Source organism: Chiloscyllium punctatum, chromosome 7 (genome assembly GCF_047496795.1).
Source record: "Chiloscyllium punctatum isolate Juve2018m chromosome 7, sChiPun1.3, whole genome shotgun sequence".
Lineage (NCBI taxonomy): Eukaryota > Metazoa > Chordata > Chondrichthyes > Orectolobiformes > Hemiscylliidae > Chiloscyllium > Chiloscyllium punctatum.
In genome coordinates this window covers 88295220-88318861 of record NC_092745.1, presented here as the reverse complement: position 1 = coordinate 88318861, position 23642 = coordinate 88295220, and the positions used below count along the sequence as shown (strand labels likewise).

General features: G+C 40.0%; 1 protein-coding gene across 1 annotated transcript in view; it reads left to right on the top strand.

The window, feature by feature from the left end:
- agbl4 (AGBL carboxypeptidase 4) overlaps positions 1 to 23642 on the top strand; it is an 855821-nt gene that overhangs the window by 734940 nt on the left and 97239 nt on the right. Inside the window, exon 11 of the mRNA XM_072574259.1 lies at positions 21034 to 21196. Within this exon, the coding sequence (XP_072430360.1) occupies positions 21034 to 21196 (163 nt within the window). The remainder of the gene's footprint in view (positions 1 to 21033; positions 21197 to 23642) is intronic.

Below are 23642 nucleotides of genomic sequence, written 5' to 3'. Positions count from 1 at the left end.
CATTGTTTGGATGTAGAGAGTCCAGATAAGTTTCTGGTCAATGGTAACCCCCAAGAATATTGATAGTAAAGGATGATAACGCCATTGAATGTCACGGGATGGTGGAGGCCTTTTATAGAGATGGTCATTGTCTGACATTTGTATTGTGCAAGTGTTACTTGCCACTTGTCAACTTAAGCCTGGGTATGTCCAGATTTTGTTGCATTTGTACATGTATTGCTTCATTATCTGAGGAATCACGATTGGTGTTGAACATTGTGCAATCAGCAGTGAACATCATTGCTTCTTACCTTATGATGGAAGGAAGGTCATTGATGAAGCAGTTGAAGATGGTTCGGCCCAGGAAACTACACTAAGGAACTCCTTCAGGAATGTCTTGAAGCTGAAATAACTAATCTTCAACAACAACAACCATCTTCCAAAGTGCCAGGCATAACTCCAAACAGCAGAAAGTTTGCCCTTAATACCCAATGATGCCGGTTTTGCTGGGGCTTCTTGATGCCACGTTCTGTTAAATCTGGCCTTGATGTCAATGGTTGTCACTCTCACCTCACCTCTGGAATCCAGTTCTTTCGTCCACGTATGATCCAAGACTGCAATAAGATCAGGAGTTGAGTGGTGGAACCCAAACCGATTATTGTTGAGCAGACATTGCTTGCTAGCACTGTTATTTTCAAGAGTAGTGTGACAGGCTGGATTGGATTTGTCCTGCTTTCCAAGAACAGCACACACCTGGGCAATTTTCCACATTGTGGAGTAGATGCTTGTGTTGCAACTGTACTGAAACAGTTTGGCTTGGACGGGGACATAGAGTCACAGAGTCATAAAGATGTACAGTATGGAAACAAACCCTTCTGTCCAACTCGTCCATGCTGACCAGGTATCCTAAATTAATCTAGTCCTATTTGCCAGTCCTATTTACCATATCCCTTTAAATCCTCCCTATTCATATACCCATCCAGATGCCTTTTAAATGTTGTAATTGTACCAGCCTCCACCACATCCTCTGGCAGCTCATTCCATACATACACTAACCCCTGCATAAAAACATTGCCCCTTAGGGTCCCTTTTAAATTTTTCTCATTTTACCCTAAACCTATTGTCTCTAGTTCTGGACTCCCCACTCCAGGAAAATATCTTGTCTATTTACCTATCCATGCCCCTCATGATTTTATAAACCTCTATAAGGTCACCCCTCAGCCTCTGAAGCTCCAGGAAAAACAGCCCCAGCCTGTTCAGCCTCTCCCTATAGCTCAAACCTTCCAACCCTGACAAACATCCTCGTACATCTTTTCTGAACCTTCTCAAGTTTCACAACATCCTTCCGATAGGAGGGAGACCAGAATTGCACACAATATTCCAAAGGTGGCCGAACCAATGTCCTGTACAGCCGCAACTCTTATACTTGGTGCTCTGACCAATAAAGGAAAACATACCAAATCCCTTCTTCCTGATGCTATCTACCTGTGAGTCCACTTTCAAGGAACTATGAACTTGCACTCAAAAATCTCTGTGTTCAGTAACATTCCTTAGGACTTGCACTTCAAGGCCTTCTTGGTCAGCAACACTCCCCAGGACCTTACCATTATGTGTATAAGTCCTACTCTGTTTTGTCTTTCCAAAATGCAACACCTCACATTTATCTAAATTAAACTCCATTTTCCACTCCTCAGCCCTTTGGCCCATCTGATCAAGATCCCATTGTACTCTGAGATGAGCTTCATTGCTGTCCACTACACCTCCAATTTTGGTGTCATCTGCAAACTCATAAACCATACCACCTATGTTCACATCCAAATAATTTATATAAATGAAGAAAGGCAGTGGACCCAGCGCCAATCCTGTGGCATACCATTGGTGACAGGCCTCCAGTCTGAAAGGCAAATCTCCACCACCACCCTCTCTGTCTTCTAACATCAAGCCAGTTCAATATCCAAATGGCTAATTTTCCCTGTAATCCATGTGATCTAACCTTGCTAACCAATGTCCCATGGGAAACTTTGTTGAACGCCCTACTGAAATCCAGATAGATCATGTCCACAGCTCTGCCCTCATCAATCCCCTTTGTTACTTGTTTAAAAAACTCAATCAAGTTAGTGAGACATGATTTCCCACGCAGAAAACCATGTTGACTTTCCCTTATCAGTCCTTGCCTTTCTAAATACATGTAAATCCTGTCCCTCAAGATTTCCTCCAACAACTTGCCCATCACCGATGTCAGGCACAGTGGTCTCTTGTTCTCTGGCTTTTCCTTACCATTTTCTTAAATACTGACACCACGATAGGCAATCTCCAGTCTTCTGGCACCTCACCTGTGACTATCAATGATATAAATTTCTCAGCAACAGGCCCAGCAATCACTTCCCTTGCTTTCCATTGGCTTTTAGAGTACACCTGATCAGGTCCTGGGGATTTATCTACCTTTATGCATTTTAAGACATCCAGCATCTCCTCCTCTGTAATATGGACATGTTTCAAGGTGTCACCATCTATTTCCCTACATTCTATATCTACCATGTCCTTCTCCTCAGTAAACACTGATGCAAAATACTCGTTTAGTATCTCCCCCATCTCCTATGTGGCTCTACACATACGCTGCCTTGCTGATCTTTCAGGGGCCCTATTTTCTCCTTAATTACCCTTTTGTCCTTAATGTATTTATAAAATCCCTTTGGATTCTTATGAACCCTATTTGCTAAAGCTATCTCATGTCCCCTTTGCCGTCCTGATTTCCCTCTTAAGTGTACTCCTACTGCCATTATACTCTTCTAAGGATTCACTCAATTTCTGCTGTCTGTCCTGACATATGCTTCCTTCTTTTTCTTGACCAAAACCTCAATTTACGTCATCCAGCATTCCCTACACCTACCAGCCTTGTCTGTCATCCAAACAGGAATATACCACCTGTGGACTCTCGTTATTTCATTTTTGAACACTTCCCATTTTCCAGCTGACCCTTTACTTGCAAGCATCTGCCCCCAATCGACTTTTGAAATTTTTTGCCTAATACCATCAAAATTGGCCTTTCTCCAATTTAGAACTTTAACTTTTAAGTCCAGTCTAACCTTTCCCATCACTATTTTAAAACTAATAGAATTATGGCGCTGGCCCCAAAGTGCTCCCCCACTGATACCTCAGTCACCTGCCCCGCCTTATTTCCCAAAAGTAGGTCAAGTTTTGCACCTTCTCTAGTAGGTACGTCCACACACTGAATCAGAAAATTGTCTTGTACACACTTAACAAATTCCTCTCCGTCTAAACCCTTAACACTATGGCAGTCCCAGTCAATATTTAGAAAGTTAAAATTCCCTACCCTATGATTCTTACAGATAACTGAAATCTCCTTACAAATTTGTTTCTCTGCTGACTACTGCAGGGATCTGCCATACAATTCTAATAAGGTGATCATCCCTTTATTATTTCACAGTTCCACCCAAATAACTTCCCTGGATGTTTTCCCAGGAGTATCCTCCCTAAGTACAGCTGTAATGCTATCCCTTATCAAAAATGCCACTTCCCCCTTTTCTCTTGTCCCCCTTTCTATCCTTTCGATAGTATTTGTATCCTGGAACAGTAAGCTGCCAGTCCTGTTCATCCCGAAGCCCACGCCTCTGTAATTGCTATGATATCCGAGTCCCATGTTCCTAATCATGCCCTGAGTTAATCTGCCTTCCCTGTTAGGCCTCTTGCATTGAAATAAATGCAGTTTAATTTATCAGTCCTTCCTCGTTCTCTGCTTTGTTCCTGCCTGCCCTGACTGTTTGACTTGCTCCTTTTCCCAACTGTACCAGTCTCAGACTGATCTCTTTCCTCACTATTTCCCTGGGCCCACGCCCTCACATTACCAGTTTAAATCCTCCTGAGCAGCGCTAGCAAATCTCTCTGCCAGTATATTAGTCCCTTTCCAATTCAGGTGCAAACCATTCTTCTTATACAGATCACTTCTCTCCCAGAAGAGATTCCAATGATCCAAAAACGTGAATCCTTCTCCCCTGCACCAGCTGTTCAGCCACGTATTCATTGCTCTATCCTCCTATTCCAAATTTAATAGCATGTAGCACTGGGAGGAATCCAGACATTACTGTCCTCAAGGACCTCCTTTTTAAATTCCTGCCTAAGTTTCTATATTCTTCCTTCAGAACCTCATCCTTTTCCCATACGATGTCATTTGTTCCAATGTGCACCCACTCCCCTCTGAGAATACTCTGCATTCTCTCCAAGGTATCTTTGATCCTGGCACCAGGGAGGCAACACAGTATTCTGATTTATCACTGCTAGCCGCAGGAATGCCTTTCTGTCCTCTGACTACAGAGTCCCATATCACTATCGATCTCTTGGAACCTGACGGGTTTGGAGCATAAGTCTTCAGTACTGTTGCCAGAATGTTGTCAGGACCTATAGCCTTTGCAGTATCCAGGGCCTCCAGTCATTTCTTAATAGCATGTGCAGTGAATCAAATTGGCTGAAGACTGGCATCTGTAATGCTGGAGATCACTGAAGGAGGATGAGATAGATCATCCATTTGCCTTTGGCTGAAGATTGCTGCAAATGCTGCAGCGTTATCTTTTTCACTGATGTGTTGGGCTTTTCCATCGACGATACGGATATTTGTTGAGACACCTCCAGTGACATGTTTAATCGTCCACCACCATCCACAACTGGATGTGGCGGGATTGCAGAGCTTAGATCTGACCCCTTAATTGTTGGAATGTTTAGCTCTGTCATTCACATGCTGCTTCTGTTTTTTTTGGCTTGCAAGTAGCCCTGTTTGGTAGCTTCACAAGGTTAAAGCATTATTTTTAGGCGTGGTGCTGCTTCTGGCATGCCCTCCTGCACTTCCCATTAAATCAGGGTTGTTTCCTGGCTTGATAATAATAGTTAAGTGGGGGAACACTGAGTTGTGAGATTGCAGAATGTGCTGGAATATAATTCTGTGGCTGCTAATGGCCCATAGCTCCTCATGGATGCCCAGTCTTGAGTTGTTGGATCCGTTCGAAGTCTGTCCCATTTAGCACAGTGATAGCGCCACACAGCATGATTCAGGTTATTCTCAATGTGAAGGTGGGACTTGTCTCTGCAAAGACTATGCAGCAGTTACTCTTATTGATACTCTCATGGACGGATCGTCTTCAGCCGGCAGATTAGTGAGGATGAGTTCTAGTATATTTTCCTTCTTGTTGTGTCCTTCACTACCTGGGGTAAACCGAGTTTAGCAGTTCTACCCTTTAGGACCTGACGAGCTCACTTAGTCGTGCTGCTGCCGAGCCAGTCTTGGTGGTGGACACTGAAAGCTCCACTTGGAGTATATTTTGCGCCGTTGCCGCACTCAGTGCTTCCTCCAAGTGTTGTTCAACCTGGAGGAGTAGTGATTCTCAGCTGAGGGAGGGTAGAACGTGGAAATCAGAGGTTTCCTTGCCCTTGGTTTACCTGAAACCATGAGTTTTTAGAGTCCAGAGTCAATGTTGAGAACTCTGAGGACAAACCCCTATGAAAGGGTTCTTGTGCAAATTCAGCCTCATGCATACTTGACGTAAGTCCTGATCTTTAAAAGCAGAAAGTGGAAACAAGATTAATAAAGCAAATCCCCGTTACTGCAAATCCATCTCCTGTGGATCAGAATTCTTTTTACTTCAAGCAACAAAAGCATCTCTTTACTGCAACAACTCAAAAGAAACTATTAGTTGGCCTACTGGTTATTTTATTTCTGGTAATATGTGACTACTTGAGAAAGGAGAAAGGCATGTAAATTTCCACAGCCTGCATACTGGCTCCAGTCCACCCTCAAGTTATTTTTTCAAAAGGCAGCATGGAAATATGGCAAAACCACGTAGTGGCTGGGCACTTAGTGAAAGGCCAAATAAGATCTTTTGTCAGAGGTTGAAAAGAATTTTCCAGTCGGTGTCCAAATCACCAGAGACATCAGGAGACAGTGTGACTGCTGGGAGGCAGTCTCCCAGAGACAGGTGAGACAGACGCTGCTCCCAGTGGGTTTGAAGACCTTCCTTTCTGCAGACTCCATAAGCACCTACAGGCAGATTGCCCTCCCCCACCAACTACTGTAACAACTTTTTTGACCATTTGTATTTTTCATATTTAATTTCAGCTGTTTCCAAAATAGACCAATTTGTTGAGTGTTTGCGTTTCCATGTGGTGTGCTGTCATTAGTTTGTCCTGCAAAAATATTACAGTTGTCAATGAAGTGAGATTGGAAATGTGACTGTTTGATTTGCAGAAACTTCCAGCAAATAAGTAGAGGGATTGTGAGTCTTTTGTTTTCTCTGAGAATTAACTTTAAAAATCTGTTGTCGATTGTTTGTTGACATGGATGAACTGACATTTAAAATGGCTGCATCAATAAGTATTATTGGGTGACTGGAAGGATGCAGTTTTGTCTGAGAATCTATCGGTGTGTGTATGGAGATGATTTCATTGCTGATAATACCCTTGATGTTCATGATCATCCAGTTGTTGACCAGAAATTGTGGGAAAGGAAAAGACAGATATTTCTCTCTGAAACAACCCTAGAACTGTATGACACACTGGCAGAGTTTTTTGAAAGATTGAGCAGTAGGTTACTGTTCACAATCCCTAGCCATTGAATATTGCAGAAAGCTATTCATTTGGGGCAAGGAATCATTTTCTCGGTGAGGAAATTGGAGATTTTATCTGATTTTGAAAAAGCTGTCTGTCTATTGTAATTTTGAAAAATTTCAAAAGAGCATCATGGAACAGATTTGTGTGCAGCTCAAAAGTAGTCTGGAAGGTGGTTCAGTGCTTGAACAGTATGTTGTGTCCAAAAAGATTAAGGTAACACATCATGCCTGTCTATATCGCATATATTCTATGATCTCTCAGGTATTGGATACTGGCGAGGAGAGACTGATTGCCATTTGCCTCATGCACCCTCAGTCCCAATGAATGACATTCTGCTTAGATAGAGTGAAAAGTATTGTTTTTGATTTCTGAAGGAAGAAAGTTCCATAAATACTTGTCTCAGTTTCACAATCAAACTGATTATAAGCCTCTAAAGCCTACATTGAATCCAATGCACCCACCACTCACTTTAGCTGCAGGCAAAATGCTGAGATGTGCTATGGCTTTGAATGCTTCCAAGTATGACATTAAGACCACACAATTGGCTTTCAATGGTTTAATGTTCTGGCGGGGTTCTGATGAATCAAACAACAACAAGCAAAATTTTAGAATTTTGCTGACTTTATTTTGCCTCCTGTAGGTTCCCAGAGGAAATTGTGTATGGCAATGGACTTGGGCTTTGTTCATTGGCTTCCAAATTTGCTGACTATGAATGGAGTAAAACAGTCTGGAGTTCCACTATATCATTTTGTTTTGAAGGGAGCAGCAGAACACACAGGACAAATTATTAAGCAGCCTCTTGTGAAACAAATGTTCAATGCAAATTGAAACAAACATCAGATGTCAGTAATTCGCAAACTTGTGAATGTTTGTTTATTGATCCTAACAAGACTCACTGGCAGAGCACCAGCTGAATTACTTCCTAGAAGACAGCCTCAGATTAAGTTTTTCTTACTGAAGCCACAAATTGCAGTCCTAGAAGGAAAACAATCCAAGCAGGACACATTGAGGACTCAAGGGTTAAACATTCCACTACCAAAGGACTTATCACAGTATCAACTGAAAGCCTGTCCTCTTATAGTACAGACAGAACACCTCAGTAGGGGGAAGGCTGACTGTATCTCAGAAATGGAGCCTAGCGGAACCACACATCTGATTCCTCCTGTAGCCTGAGACAGAGGGATTTGCCCTTTTCAGACAAGACTGAAAGCCTTGTCCCCAACCCTGTTAAACTGCCTCCTGCTCCCATTGTCTTATTTCCCCTCCATATTAGCATAGGTATGTGAATCCCCCATTTACAGCAGGCAAAACCCTCTGCTTTAATCTCTTCCCAGCAACACATAATCATGAAGAATATGATAATCAGTTTCTGTAATACATTCATACGTTATCACAGGATATCGACATTCATCAAGCTTTGTAAATTCATAATTACCTACTTTAAACTATGTGATGACAATCGCCCATGTGACTGATAAACCATTTGTTTAATTCCTATAAGGTATACTGTCTCTGTGTGTAGGACAGAGATTCGTGGAGAAGTGTCACCACAAGTAGACACACGGCTACTTTGGGGACATTTTGAAATCTCTCGCCGGCTGTCCAGTAGTAAAGCATCTACCATTGTACTGAAACTTGTGCCATCCAGGTCAGGTTCCTCCAACTCTGCCTCTGATACAGAAAGCGTGTAACATATAGTATCTCGCCTCTTGCACCCAGAGCATCTTGGAGAAATTCATTCTCTTCTTCAGGTGGCAAAGACTTCAAGGTGGAAACATCGGCTCTGTCCATCTCAGATTCCAAGGTCTCTTCAGTACTTGATGGGGAAGACGAACCCACGGATTCCAGAATAGTTGGAAAGGCTGTTGAGCAACTGGGCACATTTTGGTCACACACACCACTGCGAGTTTGCAGCTTTCATATGATCTATGTGTTTATTCACACCAACCTGAATCAAAACGTGTGGTGCTGGAAAAGCACAGCCGGTCAGGCAGCATTTGAGGACAGGAGAGTCAATGTTTTGAGCATAAGCTCTTCCTGATGAAGGTTCCTGATGAAGAGCTTGCGCTCGAAACATCGACTCTCCTGTCCTCAGATGCTGCCTGACAGCTGTGCTTTTCCAGCACCACACATTTTGACTCTGATCTCCAGCATCTGCAGTCCGAACTTTCTCAGGGCCATTCCTGTGGTTCCTGCATCAAGATTTGTTTCAACTGTCTCTCTCGCTGACCAGAATCTTGAGTCCGGCATTGGTATTCCTGATGCTGATCCCCTCACCTGGCTCCCCCAGGTCTGGAAAGATCACATTTAAGGTGCTGCAGTGTCTTCTCCCCACTAGCAACTGTGCTGGAGCTATCCCTGTAGTTGTGTGAGGGGTGGTCCTAGAATTAAATAGGAACTGGAACAGTTTAGTATCTAGTGAAGCTGTAGTTTCTTTAAGCCTTCCTTCAAAGTTGGACTGCACTTTCTGCCAGATCATTGGATGATGGATGGTATGGAGATGTCCTTAAATGTTAAATACTATTCAACTTCAGAAGTACTTAAATTCCCTGCTGGTAAACGGTGGCTGTTATCTGTGACCAATACTTCCAGGAATCCGTGTATTGCAAAAGATGTACACAGTTTTTATGTTGTCATGCCAGATTTGGCGAGTGAACTCTGCATATCCAGCCACTTTAAATGACACAATGACTTAGAAGAATGAGCTTGTGAAAGCACCATAGTTGATGTGTGACCGAGTCCCAGCGTTTACTGGCCATTCTCTCAAATGTGGGGGAACTGTTGGCAGTAACTCTTGTCCTTATTCATACTCTGGGCATTGTCCTAAAAATGTGGCAATATCTGCATCCAATCCTGACTGCCAGACATAATTTCCCACACCAATATCTTCATTTTGGAAATCCCTGGATGATACTAGTACAGTTCAGCCAATATCTGATGGCAACCTTTGCTTGGGCCAATCACTCTTGCTCCCCATAATAATATGCCATCCACTACTGTGATCTGGTCTCTCCAAGTCCAAAAAGGTTTCAATTCTGATTGTGACACCCCTTTGGTTTCACTCAAGACCACCAGCTGTTTCAGTTCTGGCAGAACCGAATCTTTCTGTGTCCAAAGTCTGATATTGTCAGCTGTAACTGGATGTGTGTCCAGAAAATTTAAAGCCATTAGTGGCTTCTCCAGTGGTGGTATCACCAGTGGTGTATCTGTCAGCGGGAGGCAGCTCAATGCATCCACATTTGCTACTTGGCCTCCCGGATGGTGCACCAACTTGTAATTATATTCACTTCATATTAGCACTCACGACTGAAATCAGCCTGAACCTAAGGGTGGCACTACCTTGTCCTCTTTAAGTTGACCTAGCAGTGGTTTGTGGTCCATTATTATAGTCTGTTCTGCCATAACACTTATTTCTTCAATGCAAGTAGGCTGTAAGGCAGTTGAAGAATTTAGACCATTATTTGTATGATGTGAACTTTCCTTTCCTGTATTGGCTATAACGCAATTCTGGCCCCACTGATTTAAATGGTGCTGCCATTACGCGATTTTCTTATAACGGTGATCGCACAGGTACGGAACTATTGTTTTATATCAGAACAGACTGCATTACAAACTTACGTCCATAAAGATATTGGTGGAACTTCCTGACTCCAAATATGACTGCTAAATCTTCCTTTTCTATCTGGACATATTTACGCTCAGCATTAGCCAAAGTCCTGGAAGCATATGTTTTGAGCGTTGCTCTCCATTGGGGCACCTATGAGCTGGTACTATATTAATGCCATATGGGGAGGCATCACATGTCAATACCAGATCTTGCTTGGGAGCGTAGTGTGCCAACACGTCAGAGGATGATAGCTGTTTCTTCACTTCCCTGAAACCTATGGCTTTGCTACACAACTGTTTCCAAGGCTGACCCTTTTTTAAGAGTTGATGCAAAGATGCCAGGATGGAAGCCAGGTTATGTGTGAACTTTCCATAATAATTCACAAGCCCAAGGAAAGGACTAAACTCTAGTACAGACATGGGAGTTGGGGCACTTTTGGTTGTCCTTACTTCAATCTTTCAATGGGAGTCACACAGTCTTGTTGACCTTGTAGCCCAAGTAGGTTGAGGTGCCTAGAACACAAAATTTTCCTTTTGAAGGCATTCATCCACTTGGGAGAAACATTTAAGGACTATGCCCAAGTTCTTTAAGTGCTCCTTATTGGTCTTACCTGTTATTAGTACATCATCTAGATAAATGGTGACCTGAGATAGACCTTGTAAAATGTTCTCTATCGTCCGCTGAAAAATTGCACAGACTGACGATACTCCAAATGGCAGTCTCATATATTGGTACAAACCCTTATGAGGTATTAATTGTAGACTGCTTCTGGGAATCTTCATCGAACTGCAGTTGCAAGTACGGATGGTTCCTATCCAGCTTCATGACAAAAAGCCCCTCTTGCAGCTTTGTGTGTAAATCCTCTATGGGAGGGATTGGGTATTTATTGAGCTGCAAAAAGCAGTTTACTCTTTATTTAAAATCCACACAAAGGACAACCAACCTTTGGGCTTCACAATTGGTATGGCCGGTGCTAGCCATTCTGCAAACTGGACTGATTTGATGATTCCATCACTTTCCACTCTACTGAATTCTGCATCCAGTTTTGCCCATAAGATAAATGGCACTGGATGGGCCTTACAGAATCATGGAATTGCTTCCTGGTCAACATGCAAGTGGCTTTGACTCCTTTGATGGTCTCTAGACCTTCCTGAAAAACACCCGGATTTTAAACAGGACTTCACTCAGGCAGCCATTTTCTAATCAAAACATGTTGAGCCAATGGTCAATTTACCACATTTAAGCACTTTGTATATTGTTGTTGATATTGCCTGAAAGATCCAATGTTTAGTGTGTTAAGGAGAATGATCAGCAAGGGCAAGTTGGTGTCTCTCAGTAGACCCAGCCCTTCCTGATTTCAGGGCCCTTGATCAGGCACTGAGTGCCACCAAGAGCTCATTGTAACCACGACTGCAAAATCCTGAATCTGAAAAGGAAATTCCTTCTCATACCCTGGTCTCATGTTCCTTTATCCTAACATCTTGCAAATGGGATCAGGGTTGGAAGGCAGGGCAGAGAGTTCCGGTGCTATTAGATACAGAATTAGCTTCATATTCAAGAATATCATCTTCTTAAAAATTGTGCTGTACTCAAAGTAATGAACTATATTGTGTCCAAAAGTAAAATATCTTTCCTGCAACAAAGTTAGAGTAAAATGCATTACTAAAAGACCAGAGGAACATTTATATTTCACCTTTATCTCTTGAATTAATATTTGCAAAATTCTGTATATCTTACTAGAATATTTTGACAGCTTTCATTAATAATGGCCGGTACCAAGACTTTAACAAATGGATTTTTGCGGGTGCTATTGATTGTTTAATATGCAAATTGAAGCTCTTGCAAAAGCCCCATGCAGATAGATTTGAAGTTCACTGTTACATTGAACAAATCACTGAAGTGTAGTATTTTGCCTTGAGGCAAGGGAAACTTCATCTATATATTACACTAAATAGCCAGCTACTTCCTGTTGACTGAACACAAGGTTGACAGTGACATTAAAAGCCCTGTACAGAGATGCTGGACCATAGGAAAAGGCATGTTGATACCAGCCTGTATTTATTTTTAGATAAAGAAGTTAGATGTCAAGAAAATAGTAATCGAGTAATTTGAAATTTGTAGAAATTAAAGTTGTCTGATTCACCCTCCACATATGAAATAGTCCTGATTTCAGCCTAACACATCCAATGAAGATCCATTCACTGAATATTGAGCCTCCCTATTCTGGTGTGAACTCGCTGTGCAGACCCAGGCTAATTTCCAAGGCAGAGTGATAAGAGCTGAGCCTTACATAGTTCTACCAGGACCTCATGCAATAATGACCATTGGATCTTTCAGTCAATATCATCAACAATTTACAAAGTGCTTCAATGTGATAAAATCTCCTAATGTGCTTCACAAATAGCTTAATAAACAAAATTTTATATCAATCCATGAAAGGAGATAATAGGATAAATGACCAAAAACTCAATTGAAAAAATATATCTTAAAGTGTGCTTTAAAGAGGGCAGCCATGTGGTAAAAATGCAGAAACATTTTGGGAAAGAATTCCAGATTTTTTTGTGCAGAATTTTATGTGTAGGTAGTTGGTATAAATCATTTCTATCTGCTGTGCCAGCACACAGCAAATAGTATTAGTGTGCCAACAAGTAGATTGCTAATATTCTGCAGGGATTAAGTTATTTCTAAGACCTATATATTAACATGATGCAAATTGAATATTGGATATTTTAAAAGTGAAAAGTTCCTCATTTGCATTTAAATACTCATACTTGAACATACAAAAATTGCTGCTGAGGTATTGCCTCCTACCATTTCCCAAATGTGCTTGCTGCCTTTGGTGGCAAGCCATTGTGTATAACTGTAATAAATCAAAGAACTGTGAAAGCTGGAGATTGGAAATAAACAAATATTGCTGGAGAAACTCAGCATATCTGGCAGCACTTGTGGTGAGAAAGCAGAGTTACCATTTTGAGTCCAGTAACTGGGCTGGAGGAGTGTAGTGTGCAATCAAAGTACTGGAGGAATACAGTGTGCAGCCGCAGTACTCAAGGATTGCAGTATGCAGTCACAATACTGGAAGATTGCGGTGTGCTTCCACCAGGCTGGGAATTCAGCATTCAGTCTCATGGCTGGAGTAGTTCAAGGTGCAGACACAGGGTTAGAGAAGTGCTCTGTGCAGCCACCTAGTTGGAGGCATGCACAACATAGCTATTTGACTAATAACAATCAGGTGAAAAGCACCTAGGTGTCATACTGAGAACACCAGTTTAAAACATGATATATCATCAGTTAGTTTACTGTGGATCACAGAATAGACATATTGAAGACTGCTTTACATTGTAAATTGTTACTAACACTGTATCCAAATTAATATTACCTTATCTTGTTTGAAATTATTTAGAGAATTCTTTTTCAAAATAAGCATGTTGGCTTTCATATCATTTTGCATTGTCCAGTTCAATGTTGTAATAACTTAAAAAGAATAAGGATGTCATGGAGATTAGATTAATCATAATGCAACCACGACAAGCATTGAGCTGCTCAAGTATTTGACTTGTATGAGTTCAGAATATTCTAACTCTTATTGTGATCCCTATGTATCTGGATTTCACTCTAATATGCTTGAAGAGGCATTAAAGCAGTTCTCCATCATATCATTCAATCAACTGGAATTTTCTGTTTTAATTGCTGCCCAATAATTATTGGTCTATGTGTTTAAATGTTCACAGGTTAATTTTCATAGAAATCATAGAATCCTGACAATATGGAAGCAGGCCATTCAGCCCACACCAACCATCCAAAGAGCGTCCCACCCAGACCCACCCCCTCCCTACTTTTCTCATGGTTAATCCACCCACCCTGGACACAATGGGCAATCTACCTAACGTATACATCTTTGAACTAAAAGAGGAAACCAAAGCACCGGAGGAATCCCACATAGACACAGGGAGAATTGCAAACTCCACACCGTCAACCAAGGGTGGAATCAAACCCAGGTCCCTGGCACTGTGAGGCAGCAGTGGTAACCACTAAGCTACTGTGCCGCCACAGTCATTGTTATAGCTAGCATGACTTTGACGCCTACTATGAATATATTTTGAAAATGTTGTTTTCTGACATAAATAACATATCACTTGTAGTCTAATAAACCACATTGAGTAATGTTATAAAATTCATGATACCCCTTTTACTTAAAATGAATTTCAACAGTTGCTGGATAACAAATGTATTTACTTTTTGTGTTATTATCCCCTTGGGTTAGGTTTACTTTCTGAGAAAGCTCCAGCATAATTTAACAAACCAAATGTGTGGTCAGGCTTAAAATCTAAGAGGGCAATATTTTTTGAGAAAATGCCTTCTAGTATAACTTACTCAAAACTGTGGCTGTCAGGAGATAATTTTGGCAACAACTGTGAAAGTGGTTTGTCACATGATGGTAATCAGTTATAGCACAGGTATATAATTTGAAGATGTTTTACTTTCATTTTGTGTAACTAAGAAATAAACAGTTTAAAGGTTTTCCTCCAGAAATTATATATAGAAACAAAATTGAATATTCAGATTATAAGAGTATGATTTAAGACATGTTTGGTATTTCATATTCAAAATCTTTTGAGATGAAAATTCATTTAACGTCTTGCATAAAATAGGCCACTAAAATGTAACATGTTCTGTTCTGTGGATTACATTGAAACTGAATATCTATGTAACTAATGTAATCACCACTCAATCTGATATCATAACTTTGTGCCATCATTTGAATTTCTATCTCATGGTTTCTAAATAGCTATTATTTAAGTAACAAACTAAATATTGTTTTTTTGATTAATACAATTAATACAATTTTTCACTCTAATAGAAATGTCTTATCACATTAAAGAAACTGAGTTGATCTGCATAATTTCTTTTGATGTCTTCTGATAATCCGATTATTGATAGGATTTACATGTTGCTTTTAGGTTAGAGTAGAGGTGGGGAATCTTTTCATGTTGGAAGGACGCATTATGTTAGTTGTAATCTAATAAGGCTGCATCCAAGAAACTTCAATTATATATTCTTTGAAATTCACATTATTTTGTAAAAATCTAACTACTTTGTACTAACTAAAAAAAAGAAAAGAAAAAGTTAATTCTAAAGTTAACTAACCTTGTAATGACTTTGTTGTGACTGCTTTTTGTAGGAAAGCATTTGAATATTTGGTTGCAGCATGGGTGTCTGCAGTTTTAGCTGATCCTCTAGATGGGTATCAGTCATTTGTGACCTTAAGGGCGTCTTGATTTTGGTTAAGTATGAGAATGTAGAATCGCAGCAATAAGTGGTTGAAAAGCAAGAAAGCATTTTTCGTGCATGTTGCCAAAGGCTTTGGTCTTCTATTGTATTTTTCCATGTTTCAATCGGATCTTTCTTAACGTCAAATAAGGACTTTAAAATGTCATCTTCTGAGAGCTCTATCAATTCCATCTGTAGTTCTTTAGGAGCCTTGGAGACATCAACTAGGTGAGATTGAAATGCTAATTTGAGTGTGATGTCATGATTCTCAAAGTCAGAGAACCTTTCATTGTATTTCTTTTACTCTCTGGTATTTTAAATTCATTCATTTTAAGATTAAAATAAAAATAATAAAGGACGAAAAAGCATATTAATAAAAAATAAAAGATTTGTTCTGCAAAATTTGGATTCATTCAAAAGTCTACACACAATGGCCTAGAAGGCCTCATGCAGCCTTAAGGCCGTAGGTTCCCCACCCCTGGGTTAGAGCATAAAAATTTCTTGTAATTGAATATGTCACAATATTACCAAAAAACTAGCAATTATTGAGAAAAGATGGATAGAATGAATATAAAATGTTAATCAAAATAGTTGCTCGGATCATAATAATTATAACTGCATAATATCATAACTCTGCTCTAGTTCAGTTCACTAAAATGTCAACCTTAATTTATATTGGTACAGGAGAATTGTTTACTTAGCATTTTTTTATTCATTGATGGGATGAAGTGAAACTGGTTAGGCTAACATTTATTGCCCATCAGGCAGCCAAGAGTCAACTGCATTGCTGTGGGTCTGAAGTCATATGTAGACCAGACGAGGTAAAGATGGCAGTTTCCTTCTGTAACAGGCATTAGTGAATCAGATGGGGTTTTCCTGATAATTGGCAAAGGGTTCATGCTTATCATTTGACTTGTTATTTCAATTTTCCTTTATTGAATTCAAATTCCACCATCTGCTGTGGGATTTGAACCTGTGTCCCCAGAACATTAACTGAGGCCTTGAATTAACAGTCCAGTGATAATACCACTAGGTGAACTCCTCCCTCTCCTGCTTTATTTCAAACAATTGTTGATGTTAATAATTATCAAACTTTTTGGATCTTCTATTGGTAACTAGAAAAGGCTATATATATAAACAATCAAAGCACAACAAAAGACACAGTTATAGATTAAATACCCGTATGACTTTTGTCATCTATTATTTGTATCTGGAAGTTTCACTGGAGCAAATATTACACAATAGCACAGTAATATTTCATCTTCATGTCTAGGACTGTCCTGTTTCAATGAAAATTGACACAGATGAGATGTGAAACACCTATTTTGAGTCTATGGAAGTTAAATCAATGTGTAATACAGATCACACACATAACAAGCAATGTTGGTGAAAGTGAGTTGAGCTATCCAGCATACAGATTTGTTGTGTCAGCTGACAAAGCACAAACTTTTATGTCTTTTGCTTGTTTAGTAAATATAACATTTTCATGAATCTTGTCAACTCCAAGAAATATATATTTTGAACAATATTTTCAAGCAGATACAAAATATATAGACGCTGTAAAATTCGGATCTGGAGTACCTATCATTTGGATATGCCCACCAATCAGCATTAAATATGTGTTCACCAACTGTGAGGACTCCAAGTTCTGCCCAACTGCTCCCAAGTTCTACTTTAAGGAATCAACTACTGTATATAAATAGGTTGAATATTAATTTCAATGAGGAGCAAAGTAAGGAGGATCTGTGCTTCAAGAAGCATGTTCTCGTGGAATCTGTCATCTATTGCTGGCAGAATTGAACAGCATCATCTCAGCATGGCTGAGATGGGCTGGCCGGCTGAATGGAAGGTGTGGGAGAATAAATGGAGGACAGCTCCACAGAAACCTGACTTGCCCCCAGGACATGCCTCAACAATCTTGAAGTATGTTATGGGACAGTTTGTTGGACTGCTGTGAGACTCTCTGATTCCCTTCACATTCTGTAATTCACAACCATTTTGTTTGAAGTCTGATATTGTGTGGATGCAAGCTGACTTCTCATAACCTTAGTCTGACATTCTACTGCAGTACCCAGACATGTGTATTCTTCGACTCGTGTTGCAATAGACGCTGAGATATCGTTGATCAGATGCTACATTATTATAGGAGGGATGTGATTGCTCTGGAGGGATGCAGAGGAAATTTTCCAAGATGTTGCCTGGGCTGGAGCATTTACTTATAAAGAGAGACTGGGACTGTTTCCCTAGGAGTAGGGATGTTGGTGGGGGAGATGTTCGAAACTATGACAGGCATAGAGGTGTTAGGAATAAACTTTAGTAAGGGGCGGTGTTAGGAAAGGGGATTTAGAAAGGGGAGGTCATGCCTGACAAACCTGTTGGAGTTCTTTGAGGAAGTGACAAGTAGGTTAGACCAGGGAAACCCAGTGGATGTTATCTACCTAGACTTCCAAAAGGCCTTTGATAAGGTGCCACACGAGAGGCTGCTGAGCAAGGTGAGGGCCCATGGTGTTCGAGGTGAGCTACTGGTATGGATTGAGGATTGGCTGTCTGACAAAAGGCAGAGAGTTGGGATAAAAGGTTCTTTTTCGGAATGGCAGCCAGTGACAAGTGGTGTCCCGCAGGGTTCAGTGTTGGGGCCGCAGCTGTTAACATTATATATTAATGATCTGGATGAAGGGACTGGGAGCATTCCAGTGAAGTTTGCCAATGATTCAAAGTTAGGTGGACAGGCAGGTAGTACTGAGGAAGTGGGGAGGCTGCAGAAGGATCTAAACAGTTTGGAAGAGTGGTCCAGGAAATGGCTGATGGAATTCAATTTGAGCAAATGCGAGGTCTTGCACTTTGGAAAAAAAAATACAAGCATGGACTACTTTCTAAACGGTGAGAAAATTCGTAAAGCCAAAGTACAGAGGGATCTGGGAGTACTAGTTGAGGATTCTCTAAAGGTAAACATGCAGGTTGAGTCCGTGATTAACATGTTGTTGTACTGAGACTTTATAAAGCTCTGGTTAGGCCCCATTTGGAGTACTGTGTCCAGTTTTGGTCCCCACACCTCAGGAAGGACATACTGGCACTGGAGCGTGTCCAGCAGAGATTCACACGGATGATCCCTGGAATGGTAGGTCTAACATATGAGGAACAGCTGAGGATCCTGGGATTGTATTCATTGGAGTTTAGAAGATTAAGGGGAGATCTAATAGAAACTTACAAGATAATACATGGCTTGGAGAGGGTGGACGCTAGGAAATTGTTTCCGTTAGGCGAGGAGACTAACGTAGACACAGCCTTAGAATTAGGGTAAATTCAGAACAGAAATGCGGAGACATTTCTTCAGCCAGAGAGTGGTGGGCCTGTGGAATTCATTGCCACAGAGTGCAGTGGAGGCTGGGACGCTAAATGTCTTCAAGGCAGAAATTGATAAATTCTTGATGTCACAAGGAATTAAGGGCTACGGGGAGAATGCGGGTAAGTGGAGTTGAAATGCCCATCAGCCATGATTGAATGGCAGAGTGGACTCGATGGGCCAATTGGCCTTACTTCCGCTCCTATGTCTTATGGTCTTATGGTCTTTACCCCTAGTAGAGGGTTCAATGAGCGGGCTCTAGATTGACTTTAAGATGCAGCAAGTTTAGATGGAATGTGAGGAATAATTTTCACCCAGAGGGTGGTGGGAATCTGGAACTCACTGCCTGCAAATATGGTAGAGGCAAAAACCTTCATAACATTTAAGAAGTATTTATGTGTAGTCTTGTATTGTGAAGGCATAAAAGGCTATAAATCAAGTCTGGAAAATGGGATTAGAATAGGTAGGTGGATGCTTTTGACCAGCACAAACTCAATGGGCTGAACCTTTTCATGTGTTGTAGACCTCTAAGGCTCTATGCCTCTATGGATTGGACTGCAAGGGTACTCATGATTGGCCACCACTTCCAGGTGAGAATATTAGTTCCAGGTTCTGCACAAAGACTTTTGCCAAGATATTACTAGGCTCTTCTTGTTTCTTCATTGACTGCAAGCTTTTTAGCAGGTTTCCCATTGGATTAAGCATCTTTTCATACATATCCATCACTGTTTCTCTGGAGTCTGCCCCATTGAAGTGTTCATCCAAGTTCTCTACAGCAGAATTCATGTGGAACCTCAAGTAAAAACAGAAAATGCTGGGGAACTTTAGCAAGTCTGGCAGCATCTGTGGAGAGAGAAACAGAGCTAATGTTTCAAGTCTGATATGATTCTTCTTCAGAACTCAAACAGTTCTGTTAACTGTTAAGAGTGTTAACTTATTAACTCTTGTTAAGACATGGCACAGCAAGCCAAATCAAATCAGCATCCCTATCCCTGTATTCATAACACAGTAAAATTAAAATATTCAATGATCCTCAAAATTGCCCCAATAATTCCTAAATAAACTTTTAGAATAACAATATCAGATAACAAGGTTTATAGCTCAGACAAAAATTAACAATGTATTATTAATATTGTAACTTTAGCTTAGCAAAACCAAACAACAATGTAATCTAATGTTTATGATTTAAATCCAATCTTCTTTGAACACAGCCCCCGAAGGGCCTGTTTCCAAACTACAGGGAATCTAATCTTATCCTGAAATTATGAAAAAGGTTTGTCATTTATTTGGTCCGATCTGTTTTCACCTCTGCTAAAGTTGAATATTTACCTGTCATTGTTGAGCAGTTATAAGCTGTAAAACGTGGGTGTAAGACTTATAGCAGTATTCAATGTGTGAGGAAACAGTGCAGCATATGAATAACGAGTCCTGATTGTCAGAGATTGTTAGTAAGTAAGTTTTAAATGGGTGGCGAATTGAGCAGTGCGTGAGGCCAGCATACAATTGGAGGGATACCGCATTTGAAGATACATTCAATGATCTTGACTACTCGTGAGGTCACTGAATGTCTTGCAGGAAGCCCTCAGGACTTCACACCTGATAATGCCAGAAGCTTCTCAGTGTTACTCAACATCTCTATTACTTACCAACTTTTCCACCAAGGCTCCCCCCTCTTGAATTCTGTGTGTTCTTACTTTGTTCCATTATCTAATGGTTCCCAGATCAGCTTAATTTTCAAAATGACTGCCAGCACCTGCTCCAACCCAATGCACCTCTCTTTAACAGATGTAAGGAAGCTATTAGCATTCACAATATTTCCCCCCACCCCTGCTCAGGATCCTTCAATGAACAACACAGGCAGTACTGACTGGACACTGAAATAGTTTAAAAAGCAGAAAGTATAGAGCTGACATGCTGCCTGCATTGCAGTCAACGGGGATACTTTAATCACAGACTGCAATCCCTGCAGCTTGTTTGAGGGGCTGTCAAATTTAGGCACCTACAGTGTCTTCATATTCTATCATTTAAAAGTAATAGTAAAGGAATCCTGCAACAGGGATATTTTTGTTACAAGAGAATATGATTCAATTGCCGTTGATTTCACAACAATGTGAATGTTTCTGGCAGTGTAGTGCTGCACAAAACAACTGTTGTGGCGATAAAATTATTTTTATTGTCTTGTTTTTAAGTTTCTAATTTTCACATGTTTCATTTTTAGTCCAGTACTTGCTTTAACCGAGATGCAGTGAAGGCAGGCACAGGACGTCGCTTCCTTGGCGGTCTTCTGGATGACACCTCCTACTGCTACACACTGGAAGTTTCCTTTTACAGTTATGTGGTAGGAGGAACTACCAGCACAGTTCCTTATACAGAAGAAGCCTGTATCCTTTTAATGTAAAGACCTTATTTAGATGTTATCTTATTGGTGAACAGTGTTATTATTAGGAGAATGTGATCATAAGATTGTCCAAGTGCAAAAGGTAAGAGTTATCAATGAATCATCATCAGTTCATAGACACTTGATTCCTAAAGTTGCTGTGTGAAATATCTTCATGAAATGAATTGGTCAAGCATTAAACAGACTTCTAAACCAGACTTTAAAACAAATTAATGATTCATCACAAAACACTGCTTGACGCAACTTATCAACTTGAGTGGAGGGTTAGAAAACCTGTCTGTCTTAACATTATTCTTACATTGGTATTTCATTGCATTGGCTCCAGTGCCTCCATGTGTAAAAATATTTTCCTTATGTTTAGATCACTTCATAGCCCTTCCCCTCATTCTCTTAACTTTGTCCATTTCTACAATCACTTCTGAACTCTCCTTTCAACTGAATCTGGTCTGTTGTGCAATTCAAACATGGCAGCACACTTTCGTTGGTAAACACTTTTTCCTCATTGAAGTTTGTGGTTTCACTTCACAGACGTGACTACAAAATTGTAAGTTTATTCTTCAGTACAGTCACTGAGGGAGACTTTCAATTGACATATTAATCTGAGGCCCCATTTGGTCTCTTCAGTAGGCATAAAATATCTCATGGCACTATTTCAAAAGATAGAGAGTTATTCCTGATGTTCTGGCAAATACATGTCCAAAAATCAAGATAAACAAGAAGATTAATTCGTTATTATCCAATCGTTGTTTGTAGGAGATTGTTATGTACAATTAATTATTACATTATCTACATTATACCAGAGACTCCACTTCAAAAATACTGTATTTTAAAATACTGGTTCTAAGGTTGAGAACCAGTATTTAGGGAGTTTAAGGAGGAAATGTAATAGTTTAGGGAGGAAATTTTAGATTTCTTCCCTAAACTCTTCATATCTCTGTTTTTTCAAACCTTGCTTAAAATTCACATCTTTAACCAAGCTTTTGCACCTCCTTCCCAAAGGTTCACATCCAATTCGGTCTGATTATACATTTGTTTCAATGTATTGTTTGCTACACAAATTATAGTTTTAAAAATCTTATCAATGAATGACAGCTGATTCACTAGGTGATATTGGCAAATGAATTCCTTTCTATGCTATTTTTGCCTGTAATTTTAACAGAGAAATTAATCGTTTTAAATTTAAATAAATCAATTGATGAACAGCTGAATTACACATCAAAGTAAATCTCATGATTTAATGTTCCATACTCAATGCTTCATGCTCAATTCAAATTCATATGAATTTCCATCCATTAAATCCTAATACATGTTTTTCCAATAAGCCTTTGTATTTATCTCCCATTAGTCTGCCATGCTTCTCAAGGCTTTGTCAGGTAGAATTAAACAATAAAACATGTTAAATTCAGAATTCCAAGTCTCATTACAACATTTAAATTACATTGACAGCCTTTTTGAACAGTTAGGCTGCCCAGCCTACCTCCATTGAGTGGATGGATTGAGGCACAGTATGAGATTTTAGAATTGTAACATCTCAATGTAAGAATGTGGGTTCTCAGACCACGGCTATCTAAGAAAAACAGTTGACTATTCATAATTTTAGAATGGTTGTTAAGTATATTAAATTTAAGTACATTAGTTAAATAAACAGGAAAAGTGCAATGACCATGACGGCCAAGAACAGTTCACTGATCGTAGTAAGTGTTGACACGGAGTGTGTTGATCTCAGTAGCTATCAATAGCATCATCATGCTATTTGAAGTGTGAGGGAACTTTCCCCTGGTCTTCCTCAATCCATCCTGGTTCATTTTCCATCTGAAGAAGACACCTACCTGATGAGAACTGCCACCTGATGAGGACAACCCCCTGTCTCCAAGCACATGTTAATATGTTTTATTTCTAGAGCTTGATACTTTCCCATATGTTATTAAGATGTTTAAACATTTCTAAACAATGAATATAGAAAAGGCACCCAAGATGTAAGAGTGGTGACCTCCTCCTTGTCCATCACCTTGCTTGAGGTAGGTTTTTGGTTTACTCTTGTTTTGGAGGTTATTTAGCAGCCTTTAAGCACAAACATGGATCAAAGGGTAAACAGCTGACTCCCTGCTATCAATTCAGGAATGTCCTAGTGTTGAATGACCTCAGAGTGTAAAGGAATGTAATCTTTTATCTTAGCCTTGATTTAGTCCTTGACAGTTTATACTTTTCCAGAGAAAGAGAACATTTGTGGTATCCCCATTAAATCCATAGCAGTTTCGTGTTATCCTAATGAATATTAGGTACTTATTTCTTAGACTAACCTAACTCTAAACTAATCATTTGTGAGAGTTAAAATTATTCCCAAATTTCATGAAGTCACAGCTATATGAAAAATGGTTTAAATAACAAAAAAGTCTTAAATATTAGACATCCTCACAATTTTCTCCCAG